This window comes from Tachyglossus aculeatus, chromosome X5, assembly GCF_015852505.1.
Source record: "Tachyglossus aculeatus isolate mTacAcu1 chromosome X5, mTacAcu1.pri, whole genome shotgun sequence".
In the NCBI taxonomy this organism is placed as follows: Eukaryota; Metazoa; Chordata; class Mammalia; order Monotremata; family Tachyglossidae; genus Tachyglossus; species Tachyglossus aculeatus.
This window is the reverse complement of record NC_052097.1, coordinates 5,186,249-5,206,735: the sequence shown is the minus strand read 5'-3', so window position 1 is coordinate 5,206,735 and position 20,487 is coordinate 5,186,249. Positions and strand designations below refer to the sequence as shown.

The 20,487-nt window shown below is 45.2% G+C and overlaps 1 protein-coding gene across 3 annotated transcripts in view; it reads left to right on the top strand.

Moving 5' to 3' along the window:
- The window catches only part of WDFY3 (WD repeat and FYVE domain containing 3), a 226,385-nt gene that overhangs the window by 107,004 nt on the left and 98,894 nt on the right, over positions 1 to 20,487 (top strand). For all 3 annotated transcript variants that reach the window (XM_038769261.1, XM_038769260.1, XM_038769259.1), the window contains 6 exons: positions 2,981 to 3,195; positions 6,257 to 6,369; positions 9,524 to 9,755; positions 11,570 to 11,670; positions 12,875 to 13,093; positions 18,680 to 18,861. In XM_038769261.1, the coding sequence (XP_038625189.1) occupies positions 2,981 to 3,195; positions 6,257 to 6,369; positions 9,524 to 9,755; positions 11,570 to 11,670; positions 12,875 to 13,093; positions 18,680 to 18,861 (1,062 nt within the window). The remainder of the gene's footprint in view (positions 1 to 2,980; positions 3,196 to 6,256; positions 6,370 to 9,523; positions 9,756 to 11,569; positions 11,671 to 12,874; positions 13,094 to 18,679; positions 18,862 to 20,487) is intronic.

Sequence of the window (20,487 nt, the reverse complement as noted above, 5' to 3'; positions counted from 1 at the left end):
TAAGTGCTTACTATATGTTCATCACTGTACAAAGTCCTGGAATAGGCACAAAAATAATCCGGTTGGACAAAGTCCTTTTCCCACCTTAGCCTCACAGTCAAAATAGGAGGTAGTAGGGTAGAATCCCCATTTTACAGCTGAGGAAATTGAGGCACAGAAAAGTTCAGCGACTTGCCCAAAGCCATACAGTAGGCAAGTGGCTGAGCTGGGATTAGAAACCAGGTCTTGTGATTCCCAGGCTCATGCTTTCTCCTCTAGGCCACACTGCTTCAGGATGAAGCAAGAGTGAGGTTAGAGTAGAGGAAAGGAAGTTGAGGCAGAGTTGGGAGAGTGAGGAAAAGAGGTTAATGGTGGCCTGTCTTCCTCTGTCATTTGTTACTTTCTCACGGCTGCCTGTGGCATGCTCATTCTCCTGTATTCTCTCATCTTCTCTCCCCTGGTTCCTCCTTGAGTCTGCTTGCTCCTGCTTCTAGCTTTGATTCACTCAGTTGCTCTGTCTTGGTGTTTTGTGTGTTTGTGTCTTTTACCTTTCTCATTAACCCCATCCAACCTTTCCATCTTCCTTCATCATTCCCTGCCTCCTTACCCTGTTATATTTTTTTTTTCAAATGGTATTCGGTGAACACTTACTATATACCAAGCACTAGGGGAGATATAAACTAATCGGGTTGGACACAGTCCCTGTCTCATATGGGGCTCACAGTCTTAATCCCCATTTTCCAGATGAGGGAACCGAAACATAGAGAAGTGAAGTGACTTGCAGAAGGTCACAGCAGACAAGTGGCAGGGCCAGGATTAGAACCCAGGTCCTCTGACTCCCAGGGCTGGGCTCTTCCACTAGTCCATGCTGCTGGGGAAGCAGTGTGGCTTAGTGGAAAGAGCCTGGGCTTTGGAGTCAGAGGTCATTGGTTCAAATCCTGGCTCTGTCAACTGTCAGCTGTGTGACTTTGGGCAAGTCGCTTAACTTCTGTGTGCCTCAGTTACCTCATCTGTAAAATGGGGATTAAGACTGTGAGCCCCCTGTGGGACAACCTGATCACCTTGTAAACTCCCCAGCGCTTAGGACAGTGCTTTGCACCTAGTAAGCGCTTAATAAATGCCATCATTATTATTATTATTATTCCTTTTCCTCTCTTTTCCATCCCATCTTGCCTGCATACCCCTTCCCCAGAATGCCCTTGGAGAGTTCAATGGGTATAGCACAAGACTCCAGATAGAGATTGGGTGGGAACGAGGGAGGACTTGGTTGGAGAAAAGCATTGGTGGGTGAAGGGGAGCCAGTTTGGGAGGGTATTTTTTATTTTATGGTACCTGTTTAGCACTTACTATGTGCCAGGCACTGTTCTGTGTGCTGAGATAGATATAAGCTAGTCAGGTTATTCCCAGTCCGTGCCCCACATGGAGGTCACAGTCTTAATCCCCACTTTCCAGTTGAGGTAACTGCGGCCCAGAGAAGTGAAGTGACTTGCCCAGGGTCACACAGCAGACAAGTGGCAGAGCTGGATTAGAACCCAGTTCTTTTTGACTCCCAGGCCCGGGCTCTATCCATTATGCCATGCTGCTTCTCCGGCTTCTCCTAGCAGCTTGTCACCACTTCTCTTAGGTTTCAAATGAAATTTAGAAAATCTTAATTTGAAAAAAAGCGCTGTCCCCCAAATGGGAGTGGGAGACCCTAATCACAGCCAGGGTAAACTACTCTGGAGAATCCCTGGTTTAGCAGAGTCATAGTGAAATCAATGAATCTGTTCATTTTTGTAAGAGTCTAATTCATCTTCTTAACTCTAAAACGTGGTTTTTAATAACAGCATTCAAATTTAGTTTCTAGACCTTTCCCATAAAGATTTCTGATGCCTGGAATCTGTTGTTTGCTCTTTTGTGTGCCTGTTGCCAGTAAGAATCTCCAATTTTCGAGTTGTAGATGAGATTGCATATGGTGTGGGTGTGTTCTTCTTTGCCCTGAAAAGCATTTTGGCAGGAAGGGATTTCGTTTCTCCAGTTGCGTTCTAATTATTTACTTTGTGGCTGTTGACGAAGTATTGTAACGAGATGACAATCAGTTCCGAGGCCGACCGTGTCTGTCACTAAGTCCTGGTTGTCATGAGCGCAGTCCAGGTCTTCGGATTCCTGGCTTCAGGCGTGACCTGTCATTGTCCGGATTTATTACTGTCCAAAATGCTGGCACTAAGGAGTAGAAAACAAGGACCGGATGAAGTTAGAGAGGAGATGGGATCGAGTGTTCCAAGCCTGTAGTGATTATTCCTGCCAGATTTGGCGACTCTGACCTTGAGAAGCAGCATGGCCAGTGGGAAGCAGCCCAGCCTACAGGATAGAGCATGGGCCTGGGAATCGGAAGGACCTGGGTTCTAATCCCGTCTCCGCCACTTGTCTGCTGTGTGACCGTGGATGTCACTTAATTTCCTTGTGCCTCAGTTACCTTATCTGTAAAATGGGGATTAAAATGGGGACACAGACAGGGACTGTGTCCCACCAGATTAACTTGTATCTACCTCAGCACCTAGAACAGTGCTTGGCACATAGTAAGCACCTAACAAATACCATCATTTTTATTATTATTGTTGAACGATTGGAGTCCGGTGCTGGTTAAGGCTGCTGAGACATGACCCAATCTTTCTTAATGCAGAGGAGCCAGGAGTTGGTTTGATGGAGATTGTGAGCCCTTTTGGGGTAGGAGCTGTGTCCATCATGATTTGCTTGTATCCATCCCAGCGCTTAGTACAGTGCCTAGCACACAATAAGCATGTAACAAATTCTGTAGTCATTATTATTGTTAGTGGTGGAACGTAGACCCATCATTAACCCCCTGCCTGTGAATCCTGCCTGAATGTAGCTTGCCAGGGTTATCATACACACCATAGCTGTAGCCTCAGGTCAGGTGCGCATCGAGTGGAATAACCCCCTCTCCCCAATCATGACCTGTCCTTTTGACGATCTAGGGGTGGGGTCTTGGGTTTTTTTGCAGCATGCCCTGGACCTTCAGCTGGCGGTGGCCAACATCTTGCAGTCCCTGGTGCACCTGGAACGAAACCAGCAGGTCATGTGTGAGGCCGGCCTCCACGCCCGCCTCCTGCTGCGGTGTAGTGCCGCCCTGGCCGACGAGGATCACTCCCTCCACCCTCCGCTCCAGCGTATGTTCGAGAGGTTGGCCTCGCAGGCCCTGGAACCCATGGTGCTGAGGTCAGTCCATCTCTCTCTTCCACCTTGCTGACAATTCATGTAGGAGCAAGTCTTCCCCCATCTAGACTGTAAGCTCATTCATTCAGTGGTATTTATGGATGCTTACTATTTGCAGAGCACTGTACTAAGCACTTGGGAAAGTACAATACAACACTAAACATGTCACTGCCCACAGTGAATTTACAATCTAGAGGGGGAGACAGACATGGATAGAAATAGATTACAGATGTGTACACAAGTGCCATGGGACTGGGAGCGGGGGTGAACAATGGGAGCGAGTCAGGGTGACGCAGAAGGGAGTGGGAGAAGAGGAAAGGGGGGCTTAGTCATGGGAGGTCCCTGGGAGGAGATGAGCCTTCAATAAGGCTTTAAAGGCGGGGAGAGTCATTGCAGGAGTAAGCTCGTTGTGGGCAGGGAACTTGTCTGCCGGCTCAGTTATGTTATACTCTCCTAAGTGTTTAGTACAGTGCTCTGCACACAGTAAACGCTCTATAAATATGATTGAGCAAGAGTACATCATTTTGAAATTCAGAATTACAGGGATGTTTTTTCCAAGATTCTTTCCACAATTTATCATCATAAAAAAAGAAGTAATCTAGACTATTACACCACACAATGGTGATCTTCAGTTTTCTGACAGGCCTGTGTGAAGCAGGGGCTGTGTCTAATCGGATAATAATAATGGTGGTATTTGGTAAGCACTTACTATGTGCCAAGCACTGTACTAAGCATTGGAATTGGTACAAGAGAAGTAGGGGCCTCACGGTCTTTAAGCAGGAGGGAGAATGGTCTTTGAATCCCCATTTTGCAAATGAGGGAACTGAGGAACAGAGAAATGAACTGCCTTGCCGAAGGTCACCCAACAGGTAAGGTGCGGAGCTAGGGTCTAGGACCCAGGTGCTCTGATTCCCAGGCCCGGGCTCTATGCCACACTGCTTCTCATGCTGATGATTAGCTTGATTCTATGCCCATGGTTAGTACAGGGCTTGGCACATAGTAGGCACTTAATAAATACCTGAATTACAGATGGTATTTATTGAATGCCTACTCAATGCAAGGCACTGGACTAAGCTCTTGGGGAAGCACAATAAAATCCCAAGACATAATTGTGGTATTTGGTAAGCACTTACTATGTGCCAAGCACTCCCAAGCATGGAGGTAGATGCAAGTTAATTGTCAGGCATGTTTCCTGATCTTAAGGTGTTCACAGTTTAAATGTGAAACTATGAGTGCATGGATCTCAAAGCCATTGCAAACTTCAATCATTCTTTTGTTCATTCATTCAGTCGCATTTATTGAGCCCTTATTGTGTGCAGAGCACTGATTAAGCACTTGGGAAAGTACAATACAATAATAAACAGTGATATTCCCTGCCCACAATGAGCTTCCAGTCTAGAAGGGGGGAATCCCTGAATTTAAATTAAGTACGTTTCAGATTGCAGAGAGAGACTGATTAAAGAGGTGGGGCCCGTGGGGTAAGGAAGCTATTGGGGAAAAAAAATCTATATTTTTGCGCTGGTAGGGATGATAGCTGTTAGAACTGGCCCTTCCAGCCCCTAGATAACCTGGCAAGTGATAGTGCTTTTTGCATACGACAGTTAAAGGGTAGGCTTGGGCATTTTAACACTTCCAAGTTATTTTTCAAGTCAGAGGGAGATACACCCTTTTAAAAGCCTTTTGTTTTTAGGTGCACTGAGCTCTCTATAAATAAGTAAATAGAAATGAAAATGGTCTCTTAAAATATTACTGGCCTCACTTCTGCTGTACCTAAATGTCTGGGATTGTGTAGACTCTAAGGCCACTGTGGGCAGGGAATGTGTCTACCAACTCTGTTACAGTGTACTCTCCCAAGCGCTTGGTACAGTGCTCTTCACCGAGTAAGCCCTCAATAAATACCATCATTGGTTGATTGTAAGAGGAGGGAGTCTGCCTCATGGAGTTTTGTTGTCTGTCTTCCCCTTCTAGACTGTGAGCCCATTGTTGGGTAGGGACCGTCTCTATATGTTGCCGACTTGTACTTCCCAAGCGCTTAGTACAATGCTCTGCACACAGTATGCACTCAATAAATACAATTGAATGAATGAATGAATGGAGTTAAATCTCTTGGAGGTCCAGTCAGACTACTGGGAAAGTTACCAGAAAGTAAACTCGTTGTGGGCAGAGAACATGTCTACTGACTGTTGTGTTGTATTCTCCCAAGCACTTAGTACAGTGCCTTGCACACAGTAAGCACTCAGTGTATACCACTGATTAATCAGTTGAAGGGCAGCTCTTTACACAAACTAAGCAAGTACTTCCTTCCTGGAGATTCAGCTTGATGATTTCAAGTGAAGTTGGCTCTGTTTTTTTCCATGGGTTTCAGTTTTCTTTCCGCTTTGGGATGCATGGATTAATGTTTTCCACATTTTGAGTTTTGTGTTTGCCCCTTGGTTTTCGTAGAAGCCTTGTACTAAACCAGCAGTCAGTCAGTCATTGGCATCTGTGGAGTGCGAACCATGTGCTGAACACTGGACTACACACTTGGGAGAGTACAGTACAACAGAGTGGGAAGAAATGATTCCTGCCCACAAGGAATATCAAATTCATCAGTGGCTAACCAAGTGGGTGAGGAGTAGGTGGTGTCTTCTGCTGTTTACGTCTCAGGGGTATTCTGTGACTTCAGGTGGCACCATTTTTTCCTGCAAGCCTCCTCACAAGGTGCCAATGGATTCTGGGGCCCCAGTGAGAGAGTGTGGATGGTTCCATGCACACCATCCCCACTGCTTCAGAAACAACCCAGGGACAGGCAATGAGACATACCTTTTCCCTCCCAGTTCTCACAAGACTAGCAAGGGACAGGAAGAACAGAACAAGAGACCATCTCACTCTAAGAAGCTATCACTCCATTGGCAGTGACATCTTTGATCCAAAGGATGCTCCGTTACTTCTTTTCCCTGTTCACCTTTTATATTTGTAATTGAAATGTCTGTAACCTCTACGGGGGGCTGTTTGAGCAGTTTGATTTCCAATGTGGTTTAGATCTTTTAAAGGCTGTTGTCATTTTGTTTTGTCTCCTCCTCAGGGAATTTTTACGCTTGGCAAATCCTTTGAATTGCGGAGCCTGGGATGCAAAACTCCTAAAGCAATATCGAGTTCACAAACCCAGTTCGTTAAGTTTTGAACCCGAAATGAGAAGTAAGTTGGATTTGAGATTTCCCCCCCACACCCTTTTTTTTGAGTAATGTGGGGTTTTTTTTAATTTTATTTCTTTCCAAGGAGAGATTTGGGTTGGACTGTGAGCCTGCTGTTGTGTAGGGACCATCTCTATATGTTGCCAACTTGTACTTCCCAAGCGCTTAGTACAGTGCTCTGCACACAGTAAGCGCTCAATAAATATGATTGAATGGATGAATGTTTTAGATATTCAGAAAGTGTGGTGGAGTGTGTATTTGAGGATTGTCTTGGTACCTTATAAAGTACAATCATCATACTACCCTGTATTACATCTGTGAAAAAGGCTTAAGCACTGGGAACTCTTGTTACATAGGAGATTGTTTGAAAAACAGAAGAACAAACTACAGGTTGGACAGTTTAAGAAAATACTATTTTGCTACTTCAGTGAGTTTCTGATATAATAAATGATTCAGAAGGATTTTCAGTCTTCCTTTCTTCTTCTGGAACCATCTGGATTTCTTCACTGTTTCTATTGACCAACCTTCCACAGCAAACCTAAGTCATGGAATGCTGCACTATCCCAAAGTTTGAGGCCACGCTGCCTGTTTTTTTTTTCAAAAAAAATCCAATGAGTAAATGAGTCTCCTCTTTGGACTGAGAGACCGCTGTACTGAGCGCTAGGTTGGATGCAAACTAATCAGGTTGGACACAGCCCATGTCCCACATGGGACTCAAAGTCTTTACAGATGAAGGGTCTGAGGCACAGAGAAGTGAAGTAACTTGCTGAAAGTGACGCAGCAGACAGGTTGCAAAGCCAGGATTAGAACCCAGGTCTTTCTGACTCCTGGGTCCGTGCTCAGCCCCTAGGTCATGCTGTTTCTTCATGCCTCAGTCTCCTCAGTCAAGAACTTCAGATTCTAGATCTGGACACCCAGACGGAGGGACCTCAGTGATTCTCCCACCCCACTCTTCCCAAGAGTGTGTGCGTAGACTAGCTTCTCTGCAGTGGCTTCCAAGCACTGTTGGAGTTTTGAGTCTGCCCGCAGCTGCAGCAGGGTATGATGCATAAAGGTGGGGTTGTCAGGGAGGGCCACTGTTAGCCACCCTCGGGGCAGTACACCCAGAACAGCTGGTCTTATTGGCCTTTGAAAATTCATTCATTCATTCATTCAATCGTATTGAGCGCTTACTGTGGGCAGAGCACTGTACTAAGTGCTTGGGAAGTACAAGTTGGCAACATATAGAGACGGTCCCTACCAACAACGGGATCACAGTCTAGAAGGGGGAGACAGACAACAAAACAAAACATGTGGATAGGTGTCAGGACATCAGAATAAACAAAAATAAAGCTAGATGCACATTATTAACAAAATAAATAGAATAGTAAATATGTACAAGTAAAATAGAGTAATAAATCTGTACAAACATATATATGGGTGCCGTGGGGAGGGGAAGGAGGTAGTGCGGGGGGGATGGGAAGGAGGAAAGAAAAAAGGGGGCTCAGTCTGGGAAGGCCTCCTGGAGGAGGTGAGCTCTCAGTAGGGCTTTGAAGGGAGGAAGAGAGCTACCTTGGTGGATGTGGGGAGGGAGGGCATTCCAGGCCAGGGGTCGATGGCAGGACAGGCGAGAACGAGGTACAGTGAGGAGGTTAGCGGCAGAGGAGCGGAGGGTGCGGGCTGGGCTGGAGAAGGAGAGATGGGAGGGGAGGTAGGAGGGGGCGAGGTGATGGACAGCCTTGAAGCTGTGAGTGAGGAGTTTTTGCTTGATGCGTAGGTTGACAGGCAGCCACTGGAGATTTTTGAGGAGGGGAGTAACATGCCCAGAGCGTTTCCGCACAAAGATGATCCGGGCAGCAGCGTGAAATATAGACTGAAGTGGGGAGAGACTGGAGGATGGGAGATCAGAGAGGAGGCTGATGCAGTAATCCAGTCGGAATAGGATGAGAGGATTATAGGAAAATCCCATTCCTGGTCAGGTAGCTTTCCCTTAGGATGTCTTGCTATTCACATGCGTGGCTTAGTGGAAAGAGCACGGGCTTGGGAGTTAGAGGACATGGATTCCAATCCCACCTCTGCCACTTGTCTGCTGTGTGACCTTGGGCAAGCCACTTAACTTCTCTGTGCCTCAGTTCCCTCATCTGGAAAATGGGGATTAAGACTGTGAGCCCCCCATGGGACAACCTGATTACCTTGTATCTATCCCAGCTCTAACAGTGCTTCTCACATAGTAAGTACTTAACAAATACCATAATTATCATTATTTATCGGTGGACTGAAATAAAAATGGCTAGACAAGAAAAAGGACAGTAGCTCTGTTACATTCACTGAAGCCTCTGTCCCTTCCAGTCTCTGTTCAAATCACTGTTCTTAACAACTCCCAGTTTCTGAGAAATGTATCTTTAAAGATCTGTTGAGTTTCCTTGCGACTGTAATGCCTCAGCGTTTTTTGTCGGGGCCCTTTTGTTGCTTCTGGAGGTGAACACTGTTTTTCTGCACTCAGCTGTAATTTACTTAGCGCAGTGCTGTTGATTCTTTACAAGAAGTTTAAATTCTACTAGCCCCAGAGTCCCGGGTGTGAATAAGAGGCAGGCAGTTATGACCACTCTTTCACTTCGTCTCTTTCTGTCACAAAGACTTACATTTCCTTTTGGAAAGGCAAGCCATTGGCAGTTGAATGAAATTGTGGCAGCTACTTGTATTGTGGCATTATTAAAGAAACATGACAGCCGTTCACTTAAAGTGTCAGTCTTTTGACAGTTGTCCCATTAATGAATGTTCGTAAAAGTCATGTATTTTGGGGGCTACCTATTCAGTCCCACTAATTCCAAGGAAAGACTGAAAAAAGGAGAATTGGAAAGTGAGCCCCACTTTCCTCGGGCAGTATTTAAAGACAGAGGAAACACTGCCTTTTTACTTAAGGTTCTAAACCACTTCATTGCCCTCCTGTGGGCAAATTCACACAAAGTCTGTTTTGTTTGTCTTCTCAGAGCTGCTAAAGCGTTATTTCCAGAGGTTTTTTTTAAAAAAAATGTATAGTCTCTCCACGCAGTGACTTTTATGATTATGAACTTGAACTGCAGAATGCTGCTACGGAAAAATGGCTTCCATCCCCTAAAAGGAAGCCATCTGGGCTTGGGAGATGAACAAATGGAAGCTATTTATTCTCTGACCTGCAGGTTGTATGGTCACCTCAGTGGAAGGATGGGGTTCTGACAGCGTGTTCGGCGTGCAGGAAGATAACCACTACCGGATCAGCAAGAGCCTGGTTAAGTCTGCCGAAGGGAGTACCGTTCCCCTGACGAGGGTCAAGTGCCTGGTCTCCATGACAACGCCCCACGACATCAGGCTTCACGGATCATCAGTCACTCCGGCGTTTGTTGAATTCGACACGTCACTGGAAGGATTTGGGTAAGGACCAGCGAGGCCGTTCAAGTCAAATGCTCCTTCTTGCTCCCGAGAAATGTGTGGAATGATGCCTTCATTCACTGGGAGAAAAGTCCCATCTCTAGAAAAATGCAGACTTAACACGCTCTGCTTCACAAGGAGGCCATTCAAGGGGAATGGGCTTCAAGTAGGAAGTGGTTGGAAAGTCTGGAGGATTGAGGTGATTGAAGTAGCTTTAAAATCCTTTATGAATCGGTAGAATGGGACTGTAGCCTCAGCTGTAGGCGAGTGGAAATAATTTTGTCTTTTAAGTGGTGAACAGTGTTCCAGTATTACCAGCAGCAGCAAAACCACTCAACAGTTTTGAGTTGTACCCTGCTCTACCATTTGGCTGCTGTGTGACCATGGGCCAGTTGCTTCACTTTTCTGGGCCTCAGCTTCCTCCTCTGTAGAATGGGAAAACAAAAATGCTTGTTTTCCCTTTCCTCTGAGCCCCATGTGGTCAGGGACTGTGTCCAACCTGATGATCTTGTATCTGCCCTAACACTTAGTACAGTGCTTGGCTTACTGTAAGGATTTAGCAAGTGCCCTTGAAATAAGGAAATAGAAAAAAACAGTGGAGGGGCGGAATTCTCTCTATTTACAGTGTGAGATGACAGTCCTGGTTGGTATGGTTTTTTGGGGTTTTCTTTTTTAATCATTTTGGTATATAAGTGCTTACTATGTGCCAGGCACTATACTACATGCCGGGGTAGATACAGGCTAATCAGGTTGGACACAGTCCATGTCCCACATGGGTCTCACGATTTTAATCCCCATTTTCAGGCATAGGAACTGAGGCACAGAGAAATGAAGTGACTTGCCAAGGTCACACAGCAGATAAGCGGCAGAGCCGGGATTAGAACATTGATTCAGCCCCACAAGAAGACCCTCAGTTCCCATGTAGCACAGGGATTCAGTACATTACATTCCCAAAAGACGCAGCATTGTAGAACCTGCACTGGAGTACTCATGCCTTGAATGGTGCTGGGGTCCACGCACTAATAATAATAATTGTGGTATTTTTTAAGCACTTACTATGTGCAACTGTAGCATTGAGGCTTAGTGGATAGAGTATGGGCCTGGGAATTAGAAGGACCTGGGTTCTAATCCCAGCTCTACCACTTGTCTGCTATGTGAGCTTGGGCAAGTCACTTCACTTTGCTGAGCCTCAGTTACCTCATCTGTAAAATGGGGATTGAGATTGTGAGCTCTGTGTGGGACGTGGATTAGTCCAATCTGCTTAGCTTGTATCAACCCCCGCACTTAGTGTAGTGCCTGGCGCATAGTAAGTGCTTAACAAATACCATAAAAATAAAACAAAATTATAGGCTACTGAATAGAATGGTTTGCTATTCTATTAGGTGTGTTTCCAAAAAGGAATCTGTTCAATATTTTTAGCCTCCGTATTGTATATCATTTTGAAACTGCAAAAATGAGATGATTAAGAAAAGTCTTTGTGCTTTCATACCTCAGAGATAAGGTTTGAACCTGAATTTGGGCCGAGTCCATGAGAACTGGAATGGTATTTGAATGCCAAGCAAAGTGGGTTTGATGCAGTCCCTGCCCTTCATGGGACTCACGATCTTAATCTCCATTTTACAGATAAGGTAACCAAGGCCCAGAGTAGTGAAGTGACTTACCCAAGGTGTCACAGCAGACAAGTGGCAGAGCCGGGATTAAACCCAAGGTCTTTCTTACTCCCAGGCCCATGCTCTATCCACTAAGCCTCAGTGTTACTGCTATATGAAGTTGTTCTGGTTTCTAATTTGCTTGTTTCTTCTCTCTTTCATTTGTAGCTGCCTGTTCCTGCCGAGTTTAGCCCCACATAATGCCCCATCCAATAATGCCGTCGCAACTGGTTTGACAGATGGTGCTGTAGTCAGTGGAATCGGAACTGGTAGGTATTTCATCGGTCATTTGTACTCTCCAAGTGAGGTCTTTTTTTTGTTTTAATATAACGATTGCCCTGCCCAGTTTTGTACAACCTGGGAGCTCCAGGCCCTCTTTGTGCCAAGAACACTCTGTTTGCCGTGAGCTCTCTGGGTGCCAGGAGTATGGTGTGGACCGTTGCTCCCGGGCTGTGCCAAGGGCACTGTGTTCATCAGGGGCATAGTGCATACTCTACTACCATACTCTACTACCCTAGCTCAGATTTTGGTTCATGCTGTTCTTGTGTCTTTGACGCCCTCTGCTTCTCACTGACCTCGTTTGGAGACCGGAAGGTGGAAGAGAGAGAGAGAGGGAGAGGTGAGAGGCTCCCAGGCGAGCAATGCAGATCACCAAAGCATCCATTGCAGTCCTCAGACATGCCCTCGCCACCTTGAAACTAGGCATCAGCGTTTCTGGCTTGCCCGTCAAGTGCCGCTGATTCAGTCCTTCTTTGAGTGTCGATGAGCGTAACTCCCCATCCCGTTCCTTGAGCACCTGTTTCCCCGGGTGGAGACAGATGGATGAAGCACACTTAGACAGTTCTGGTTATGTTTGGTTTATTGTAGGATGGAATCAATCCATCCATCAATCATATGGCCCCCTTTCTCCCAGACTGAGCCCCCTTTTTCCTCTCCTCCTCCCCATCCCCTGCCCTACCTCCTTCCCCTTCCCACAGCACCTGTATATATATTTGTAAAGATTTATTACTCTATTTTACTTGTACATATTTACTACTCTATTTATTTTGTTCATGATGTGCATTTAGCTTTAATTCTATTTGTTCTGGCGACTTGACACCTATCCACATATTTTGTTTGGTTGTCTGTCTCCCCCTTCTAGACTGTGAGCCCGTTGTTGGTTAGGGGCTGTCTCTATATGTTGTCAACTTGTACTTCCCAAGCGCTTAGTACAGTGCTCTGCACACAGTAAGCGCTCAGTAAATACGATTGAATGAATGAATGAATATTTATCCAGCACCATGTGCAGGGCACTGTACTAAGTGCTAAAGAGAGTTGCTTAGAACAGTGCTTGGCTCAGAGTAAGTGCTGTACAAATACCATTATTATTATTTAGTATTACAGAGTCCGTAGATACGTTCCCTGCCCACACCAAGTTTACAGTGAGCTTTTCGCACTTCATCCCAAACTTTTCGTTTACTCACATTTCTGCAGGCGAAAGATTCTTCCCCCCTCCATCTGGTCTGAGCTACTCCACCTGGTTCTGCATTGAACGTTTTAGCACACCACCGAATAACCACCCGGTCCGCCTGTTGACGGTCGTGCGGCGAGCCAGCACTTCTGAGCAACACTACGTGTGCCTGGCCATCGTGCTCTCTGCCAAGGACCGTTCCCTGATTGTGTCCAGTAAAGAGGAACTGCTTCAGAACTACGGTAATGACCCCCTTCCCTTCGGCCCCCCGGAAATGTAGCCCCCCGGGGTTCACTTCTGAAAGCTATCCCTCCCTTCTCTTAACTGTTGTTGATCGATTCATCTCTGTCTGCCCGACTTGCCCATCAGATTATTGGACCTTTGAGGCTAGGGACTAGGGCCTCACCGTTGTGTCTGTCCCCCGAGAATCCAGAACAGGATGTTGTGCTCAGGAGACCCTCCAAATAAGTGGTGGTGACGATGATGACTTCCATTTCTCTGAGCCTTGGCCAATCGGCGGTATGGTAGAAACGAGGACAGCAAGTGACAGGGAAAGTGTCTACTGAATCTGTTAGATAAAGCATGGGCCTGGGAGTCAGAAGCACCTGGGTTCTAATCCAGGCTCTGCCACTAGAGTGCTGTGTGACATTGGGCAAGTCACGTCACTTCCCTGTACCTCTGTTCCCTCATCTTTAAAATGGGGATTAAGATTGTGAGCCCTATGTGGAACAGGGACTGCCTCCAGTCCAATTTGCTTGTATCCACCCCAGCACTGAGTACCGTGCCTGGCATAAAGTAAGCACTTAACGAATACCACAATCATTTCGTCCAAGCACTTAGTACAAGGCTCTGCACCTGGTAAGTGCTCAATAAATACCACTGACCAATTGATTGATTTGACATAAGCAGTGCTGGCTGATATTAAATCATCCCCATCCGATGAAATTTTCTAAGTTGCACTGTGGACTTCTCCCTAGCACTGTCCTTGCCAAGAACCAGAAAGTCATGGACCATGGTTTCTCTGAGAGGGTTGAATGTTGAACTGGAACCCAGACCATCTTCCTCCATCTTTGTCGTCCTTCCTCTGTACAGTGCCTGGCACACAGTAAGCACTTAACAAATGCCAAAAAAACCCCAAAAATCAATCGTATGCTCTGTTGGGCCGCAACAATCTCAAGACATGCAAGTCAATCATTCGTATTTATTGAGCACTTACTGTGTGCACTGTACTAAGCATTTGGGGGAGTACAGTATAACAAGAAACAAACACATTCCCTGCCCACAACAAGCTTATAGTCTAGAAGGTCTTCCAGACAAGTCTTCTAGAGTTCCTGTCAGCTGGGCTGAACTTCCTTTCCCTCCCTACAACCTTCGATAGTATTGAAGAGATGGCTACATTTTCAAGGCTATTGACAGAAAGGGAAGATTACAGCCACCATTTCCTTTGTCTACCTTAGCAGTGGTATTTTTTGAGCGTCTCTCGAGTGCATTCCCATGTCTCCTTCCTCCATTCACAGCATTCATCCCACACCAGGAAGAAGCAGGACTGAGCGTCAAGAACGAGTTACAGTGAGGGTTACTGGTGTGGCCACTACTAGCTGTGCCCATTTTTCTCGAGCCTGTCCCATGTATCGCAACAAAGGTTCCACAGGCCTCAGGGAGCCTGGTGACTTTTAGCCAATCATGTTTGTGTAAAAGGCTCCTAGACAAGGCCTTTGCCTTAGACTGCTTCAGTTTCCCTGAGGTTGAAAAAAGTTGTGAGCAGAGAGAGTGTATTGACTGATCTGGAGCAGAAAACAATGCAACCTTTCCAAGGCACCTGGAGCCCAAGCTTGAATTAGAAAACCATAAATCATGAGCACATTTATTAAGCACAACCCAGCCCGCACACTTCGCTCCTCTAATGCTAACCTTCTCACTGTACCTCAATCTCATCTATCTCGCCACTGACCTCTCGCCCACATCCTGCCTTTGGCCTGGAACGCTCTTCCTTGTCATATCCAACAGACAATTATTCTCTTTCCCCCCCACCACACTTCAAAGCCTTATGAAAGGCACATCTCCTCCAAGAGGCCTTCCCTGACTGAGCTCTCCTTTCCTCGTCCCCTTCCTCCCTTCAGTGACACCCTGCCTTGCTCCCTTCGTTGATATTCCCACCCATCTCAACCCCATAGCAATTATGTGCGTATCTGTAGTGTGTCTGTTAAATTGTTATATTGTACTCTCCCAAGCGCTTAGTACAGTGCTCTGCACATAGTAAGCGCTTAATAAATATGATTGAATGAATTGAATGAATAGCTGATTATCAGCTTGGATGAAGTCCCTCGATAGATGGTTTTCAGATTGGACAAAGTCCCTTACCCACACAGGGCTCACCCTGTGTCATATCCCCATTTTGCAGATGAGGTACCTGAGTCCAGAGGAGATAAGGCCACTTGTCCAAGGTCCCTATGTGACTGGAACCAGAGTCTGCTGACTCCTAGTCCCTTGCTCTCTCCCCGCTTGGCCACAAATAGAGGTGTCTATTTAGGATGCTGTCTCCTGAAAGGCAATCAATAAAATGAATTTTTTTTAGAAACGACTCAACCAAAGGCTTGCCAGTGCATTACCCTTCGAGGAGGCTGGAGAAAATACTCCGATGTAGATTATCCTGCAAAATAGTACCTTCCTTTCTTCAAGAGCTAGGATGCCCTTTTAACAAGACATGCGATGTCATGCTGGGAAAGCTTTCGTTATCTTTAGAAGATTTTCTTCTGCAGTTAGAGCTCTGAGAAATAGTGTGCAAGGAATACTCTATTTCAGATCTAGGTAGTTGTTCTCTGAGGAGAGCCTCTTGGTTTTCATTTGCTTCGTTGATAATTGGACTGCAGAGTCTGATGGTTGAGGAAATGGGTTTTCGGAGCAGTGACCTGGGATTCCCACACCCGCAAGGCCTCTTTTAGTGGCAAGATAAGATCGTAAACCGTGAAGTTCTGGAAGAGAGTCAGTATCTTAGCATGGAAGTTATTCTGGGTGGGGCATGTGACGAGTTGAACGACAACGGGATGGCTGAAATGGGGAAACGGAAGGCCAGGAGGGCTGAGGGAGCATTCTAGGGGCACGATAAAACAGAATCTCAGACGATATTGATTCCCAGCTGAAAATTGGGAGTCAGTTGCTAAAGACAGATTTGCATGGCTCACTGCAGTCAAGAAGGGAGTGTGGCTCTCTTTGAGACAAAGCTTACCGCTGAAGAGAGGCAAGATGACAAAAGAGAAAGCAACACCAGGCATTGCTAGTATTAAGTGTAACAAGGGTAAGAGAAGCAGTGTGGTCCAGTGGAAAGAACACAGACCTGAGAGTCAGAGGATCATGATTCTAATCCCAGTTCTGCCACTTTCCAGTTTCCTCCTCTGTAATACGGGGATGAAATACCTGTTCCACCTCCTACTTAGAATATGAGCTCCATGTGGGACAAGGACTATGTCCAGCATGGTAATATTGTGTCTATCATAGTGATTAGTACAGTGCTTGTTATAAAGTAAGCATTAAACAAATACTACAGGTATTATCAACATCCATGGAATTTCTTGAGCACTTACTGTGTTCAGGGCATTGTACTAAGGGCTTGGGAGAGATCCATATACCAGAATTGTTAGACACGTTCTCTGCCCGGACACGTTCCCTGCCCACAACAAGCTTACAGTAGAGAGGGGGAGACAGACATTAATATTATTACTAATTTATGCATGCCCAGTGTAACCAGGACTGTGGATCCCATATCCGCCTTAGAGAAGCAGTGTGGCTCAGTGGAAAGAGCACGGGCTTGGGAGTCAGAGGTCATAGGTTCTAATCCCAGCTCCGCCACTTGTCGGCTGTGTGACTTTGGGCAAGTCATTTAACTTCTCTGTGCCTCAGTTACCTCTTCTGTAAAATGGGGATTAAGATTCTTAGCCCCACTTAAGACAACCTGATCACCTTGTATCTCCCCAGTGCTTAGAAAAGCACGTAGTGAGCGCTTAACAAATACCATCATTATTATAGAGCCATGGGACTGAGCGTCAGAAGGACCTGGCTTCTAATCAGGAATCTGCCTCATGTCTGCTCTGTGAACTTCCCTTTGCCTCAGTTACCTCATCTGTAAAATGGGGATTAAGACTGTGAGTCCTATGTTGGACAGAGACACCTTGTCCAACCCGATTGTTTGTGTCCACCTCAGTGCTTAGTACAGTGCCTGGCACATAGTAGATGCTTAACAAATACCATTACCATTATTATTATATTTTTTCATGGTATTTGTGAAACAGTTACTATATACAGGGCACTGTACTAAGCTCTGGGTTAGAAACAAGCTTATGAGGTTGGACACAGTCCCTGTCCCACATGGGGCTCACAGTCATCTTATTCACAGTTATTATTATCATTATTATTAGTACTATCATTCAGCCTCACGTGCACTCTTAGTGAACCTCATGGTTGGTGAAACCTTCTTTGAAAGCAAAGAGCAACACTATCTACCATCCAGCTGAGACCGATGTGCCCCTAAGCCTCCCAGGAGACATTGAAACATAGTGTTAGGCTATGATAAGCAGCAAGGAGCAGATTTCAAGTTCTGTCTGGCTCTAGCCTTTTAACCGTAATAGAATCAAAACCGTGACATAGCATACTGCGGCCCATGTAAGGCTTTTACCCTATTCTGTTGAATCCCTTGTAAATAATGAAAAGTGATGAAAAATACCCCACATTTCTCCTCCATGCCTATTGTTACTCGCTGTGATTATGAAGTCCAATATCCATGAGAAGGAACAACCTAGCACTTAATAGAAATCTCAGGCTGCGGTGACTTAATCAGCCATTCCATTCATCATGTGAAATCCTTTCATGGTAGGTGAATTGTTAAGAACTGTGGAACAAAAAAGGCTTAAGAGCATGCCAAGCACTGCAAATGCAATTCTGCGAAGTTTCCAATGGATTTTGATGTGTGTGTTGAATATTTAGTAACTAAAATTCCCTTGTGCAATCTCTGGAGAATTTTGGAAAACTGAAATGAGCTTTCTTTGAAATGGCATTCAACAAATTTGACTTTCCTTTGAACTACCATTTATTTATACCCTCTAAGTGAAGATAGATTTGTTAATATTTGCATTTTAATGTATTTTGTTTTCATGTAATGCTGGAGTAGCCTTATCTCAGCCCAAGTGCCAGCAGCATGGCCTAGTAGAAAGAGCCTGGGCCTGGGAATCAGAGGACCTGCATTCTAATCCCGGCTCTACCGATTGCTTGCTCTGTCACCTTGGGTGAGTCACTTAGACGTCTCTGTACCTCAGTTTCTTTACCTTTAAAATGGGGATTAAATCCTACTCCCCCCCATTTAGTCTGTGAGCCCCATGTGGGGCAGAGACTGTGTCCACCCCTGGTAGACTTGTATTTATCCCAGCACTTAGAATAATTACAATAATAATAATAATAATGGTACTTGTTAAGCACTTCCCATGTGCCAAGCACTGTACTTAGCACTGGAGTAGAAACAAGCTAACCAGGTTGGACACAGTCCCTGTCCCACGTGGGGCTCACACTCTTAATCTCCATGTTCCAGATGAGGTAACTGAGGCCCAGAGAAGTGAAGCGACTTGCCCAAGGTCACACAGCAGACATGAGGCAGAACCAGGATTAGAACCCAGGTCCTTCTGATTCCCAGACCCGTGCTGTATTCACTGAGCCACACTGCTTAGTACAGTGCTTGACAGATAGTAAGCACTCCACAAATGTGACTAAAAAAAAAAAACAAAAAAAAACGGAAAGCAAATCTTAAGATGGAGCCGAGAGTTGACTTTTCCTTTGCTTTACAGCCGACGATTTCAGTGAAGAGTCATCTTTTTACGAGCTCCTTCCCTGCTGCGCTCACTTCCGCTGTGGCGACCTCATCGCTGAGGGCCAGTGGCACCATCTAGTTCTCGTGATGAGTAAAGGCATGTTGAAAAACAGCACTGCAACCCTCTATATCGACGGGCAGCTTGTGAATACCGTGAAGGTAAGTGGAGACTCGTAAGTGAAGAGGGCCGGACATAACAGCAAGCTTCGGTTGGGCCAAATTGTTCTTTTTTTTTCCAAGATTAGTCCTGTAACACAAGTAAGGATATCGGGCTAGGTTGAGGTTTGCCCACCTGGTATCAAAAGGGACATTTCGAGGCAAAAACTGAATTGAAGGATAATCAGAATGCTAAATAGCTTTCCCTATTTAGAAAACCGGATCAGATGTGACTTTGAAAAAGTGTTGGTAAAATATATATATTTGATCCATTCAGATGGTCATTGCATTAGCTATGTATACATGTTTGTACGTATTTGTTCACACTGAGAAGCAGCGTGGCTCAGTGGAAAGAGCCCGGGCTTTGAAGTCAGAGGTCATGGGTTCAAATCCTGGCTCTGCCAATTGTCCGCTGGGTGACTTTGTGCAAGTCACTTCTCTGTGCCTCAATGACCTCATCTGTAAAATGGGGATTAAGACTGTGAGCCCCCCCGTGGGACAACCTGATCACCTTGTAACCTCCCTAGCACTTAGAACAGTGCTTTGCACATAGTAAGGGCTTAATAAATGCTATTATTATTATTACTACTATTTGTACATATTTATTCTATTTATTTTATTTTGTTAATATGTTTTATTGTCTGTCTCCCCCTTCTAGACTGTGAGCCCACTGTTGGGTAGGGACCGTCTCTATATGTTGCCAACTTGTACTTCCCAAGCGCTTAGTACAGTGCTCTGCACACAGTAAGCACTCAATAAATACGATTGAATAAATGAATTAGCAGAACAATCCATGTTAAATTTTTTTTTTTTTTTTTTGGAGAACAAATCCAGGAACGTAAACCTTGGTAAGGAATCAACACAAATCATTTAAATTTCAGTGAATAATATTAGGTCTTCAGGCCAAACTACCCATTTCTTCACCTGGTAGAAAATGATTATTTATGAATAATCTCGGTTCATTCATTCTCTGAGTCTGTCTCTCTCTAGGTCTCTGGTAATAGGTTCAGCTTTTTCATTTTTTGCAAGCTAAATAAATAGGAGGAAGATATTCCCGTGAAAATGAGAAGGGGGAGGGAGAGAGATAGGAAAGGTGGCAAATCAAGGAAGGATTAATTTTTGTAGAATATTAACACTTGCTTTTAGATGCCCATACCAGAGTAGATTGGGTTAGAGTCAAGATTGCAAGGTGCCATGCTTTTAATTTCTGAAATAAGGTGTTCCTTTATAATGTTGGATAGCAATCAGAAGAAATAGGAGGAAAGCTTGGTACTTTGTCCTTTAAGTGTGACTAAAAGCTTAAAAGCAGCTTCTTAAAAATGTTTTTGCTTCCCAAAAGCCCCCGAAGCTTTTCCTCTCTAATGTTAAACTTGAAAGTTGAATGCCCCAAGGTGAGTTGTATTTTGGGGTGATGAAAGTATTTCACCATTTTCAAATGCACTGAATTTTAAATGACATCCGAACACCAAAATAAAATTTAAAAAAAATCATAAAAGTGATTGGTAGAGAAGCAGCTGGTGTAGTGAAAAGAGCACAGGCCTAGAAGTCAGAGGACCTGAGTTCTAGCCCCGGATCTCCACCTGTCTGCTGTGTGATCTTGGACCAGTCACTGCACTTCTCTGGGCTTCA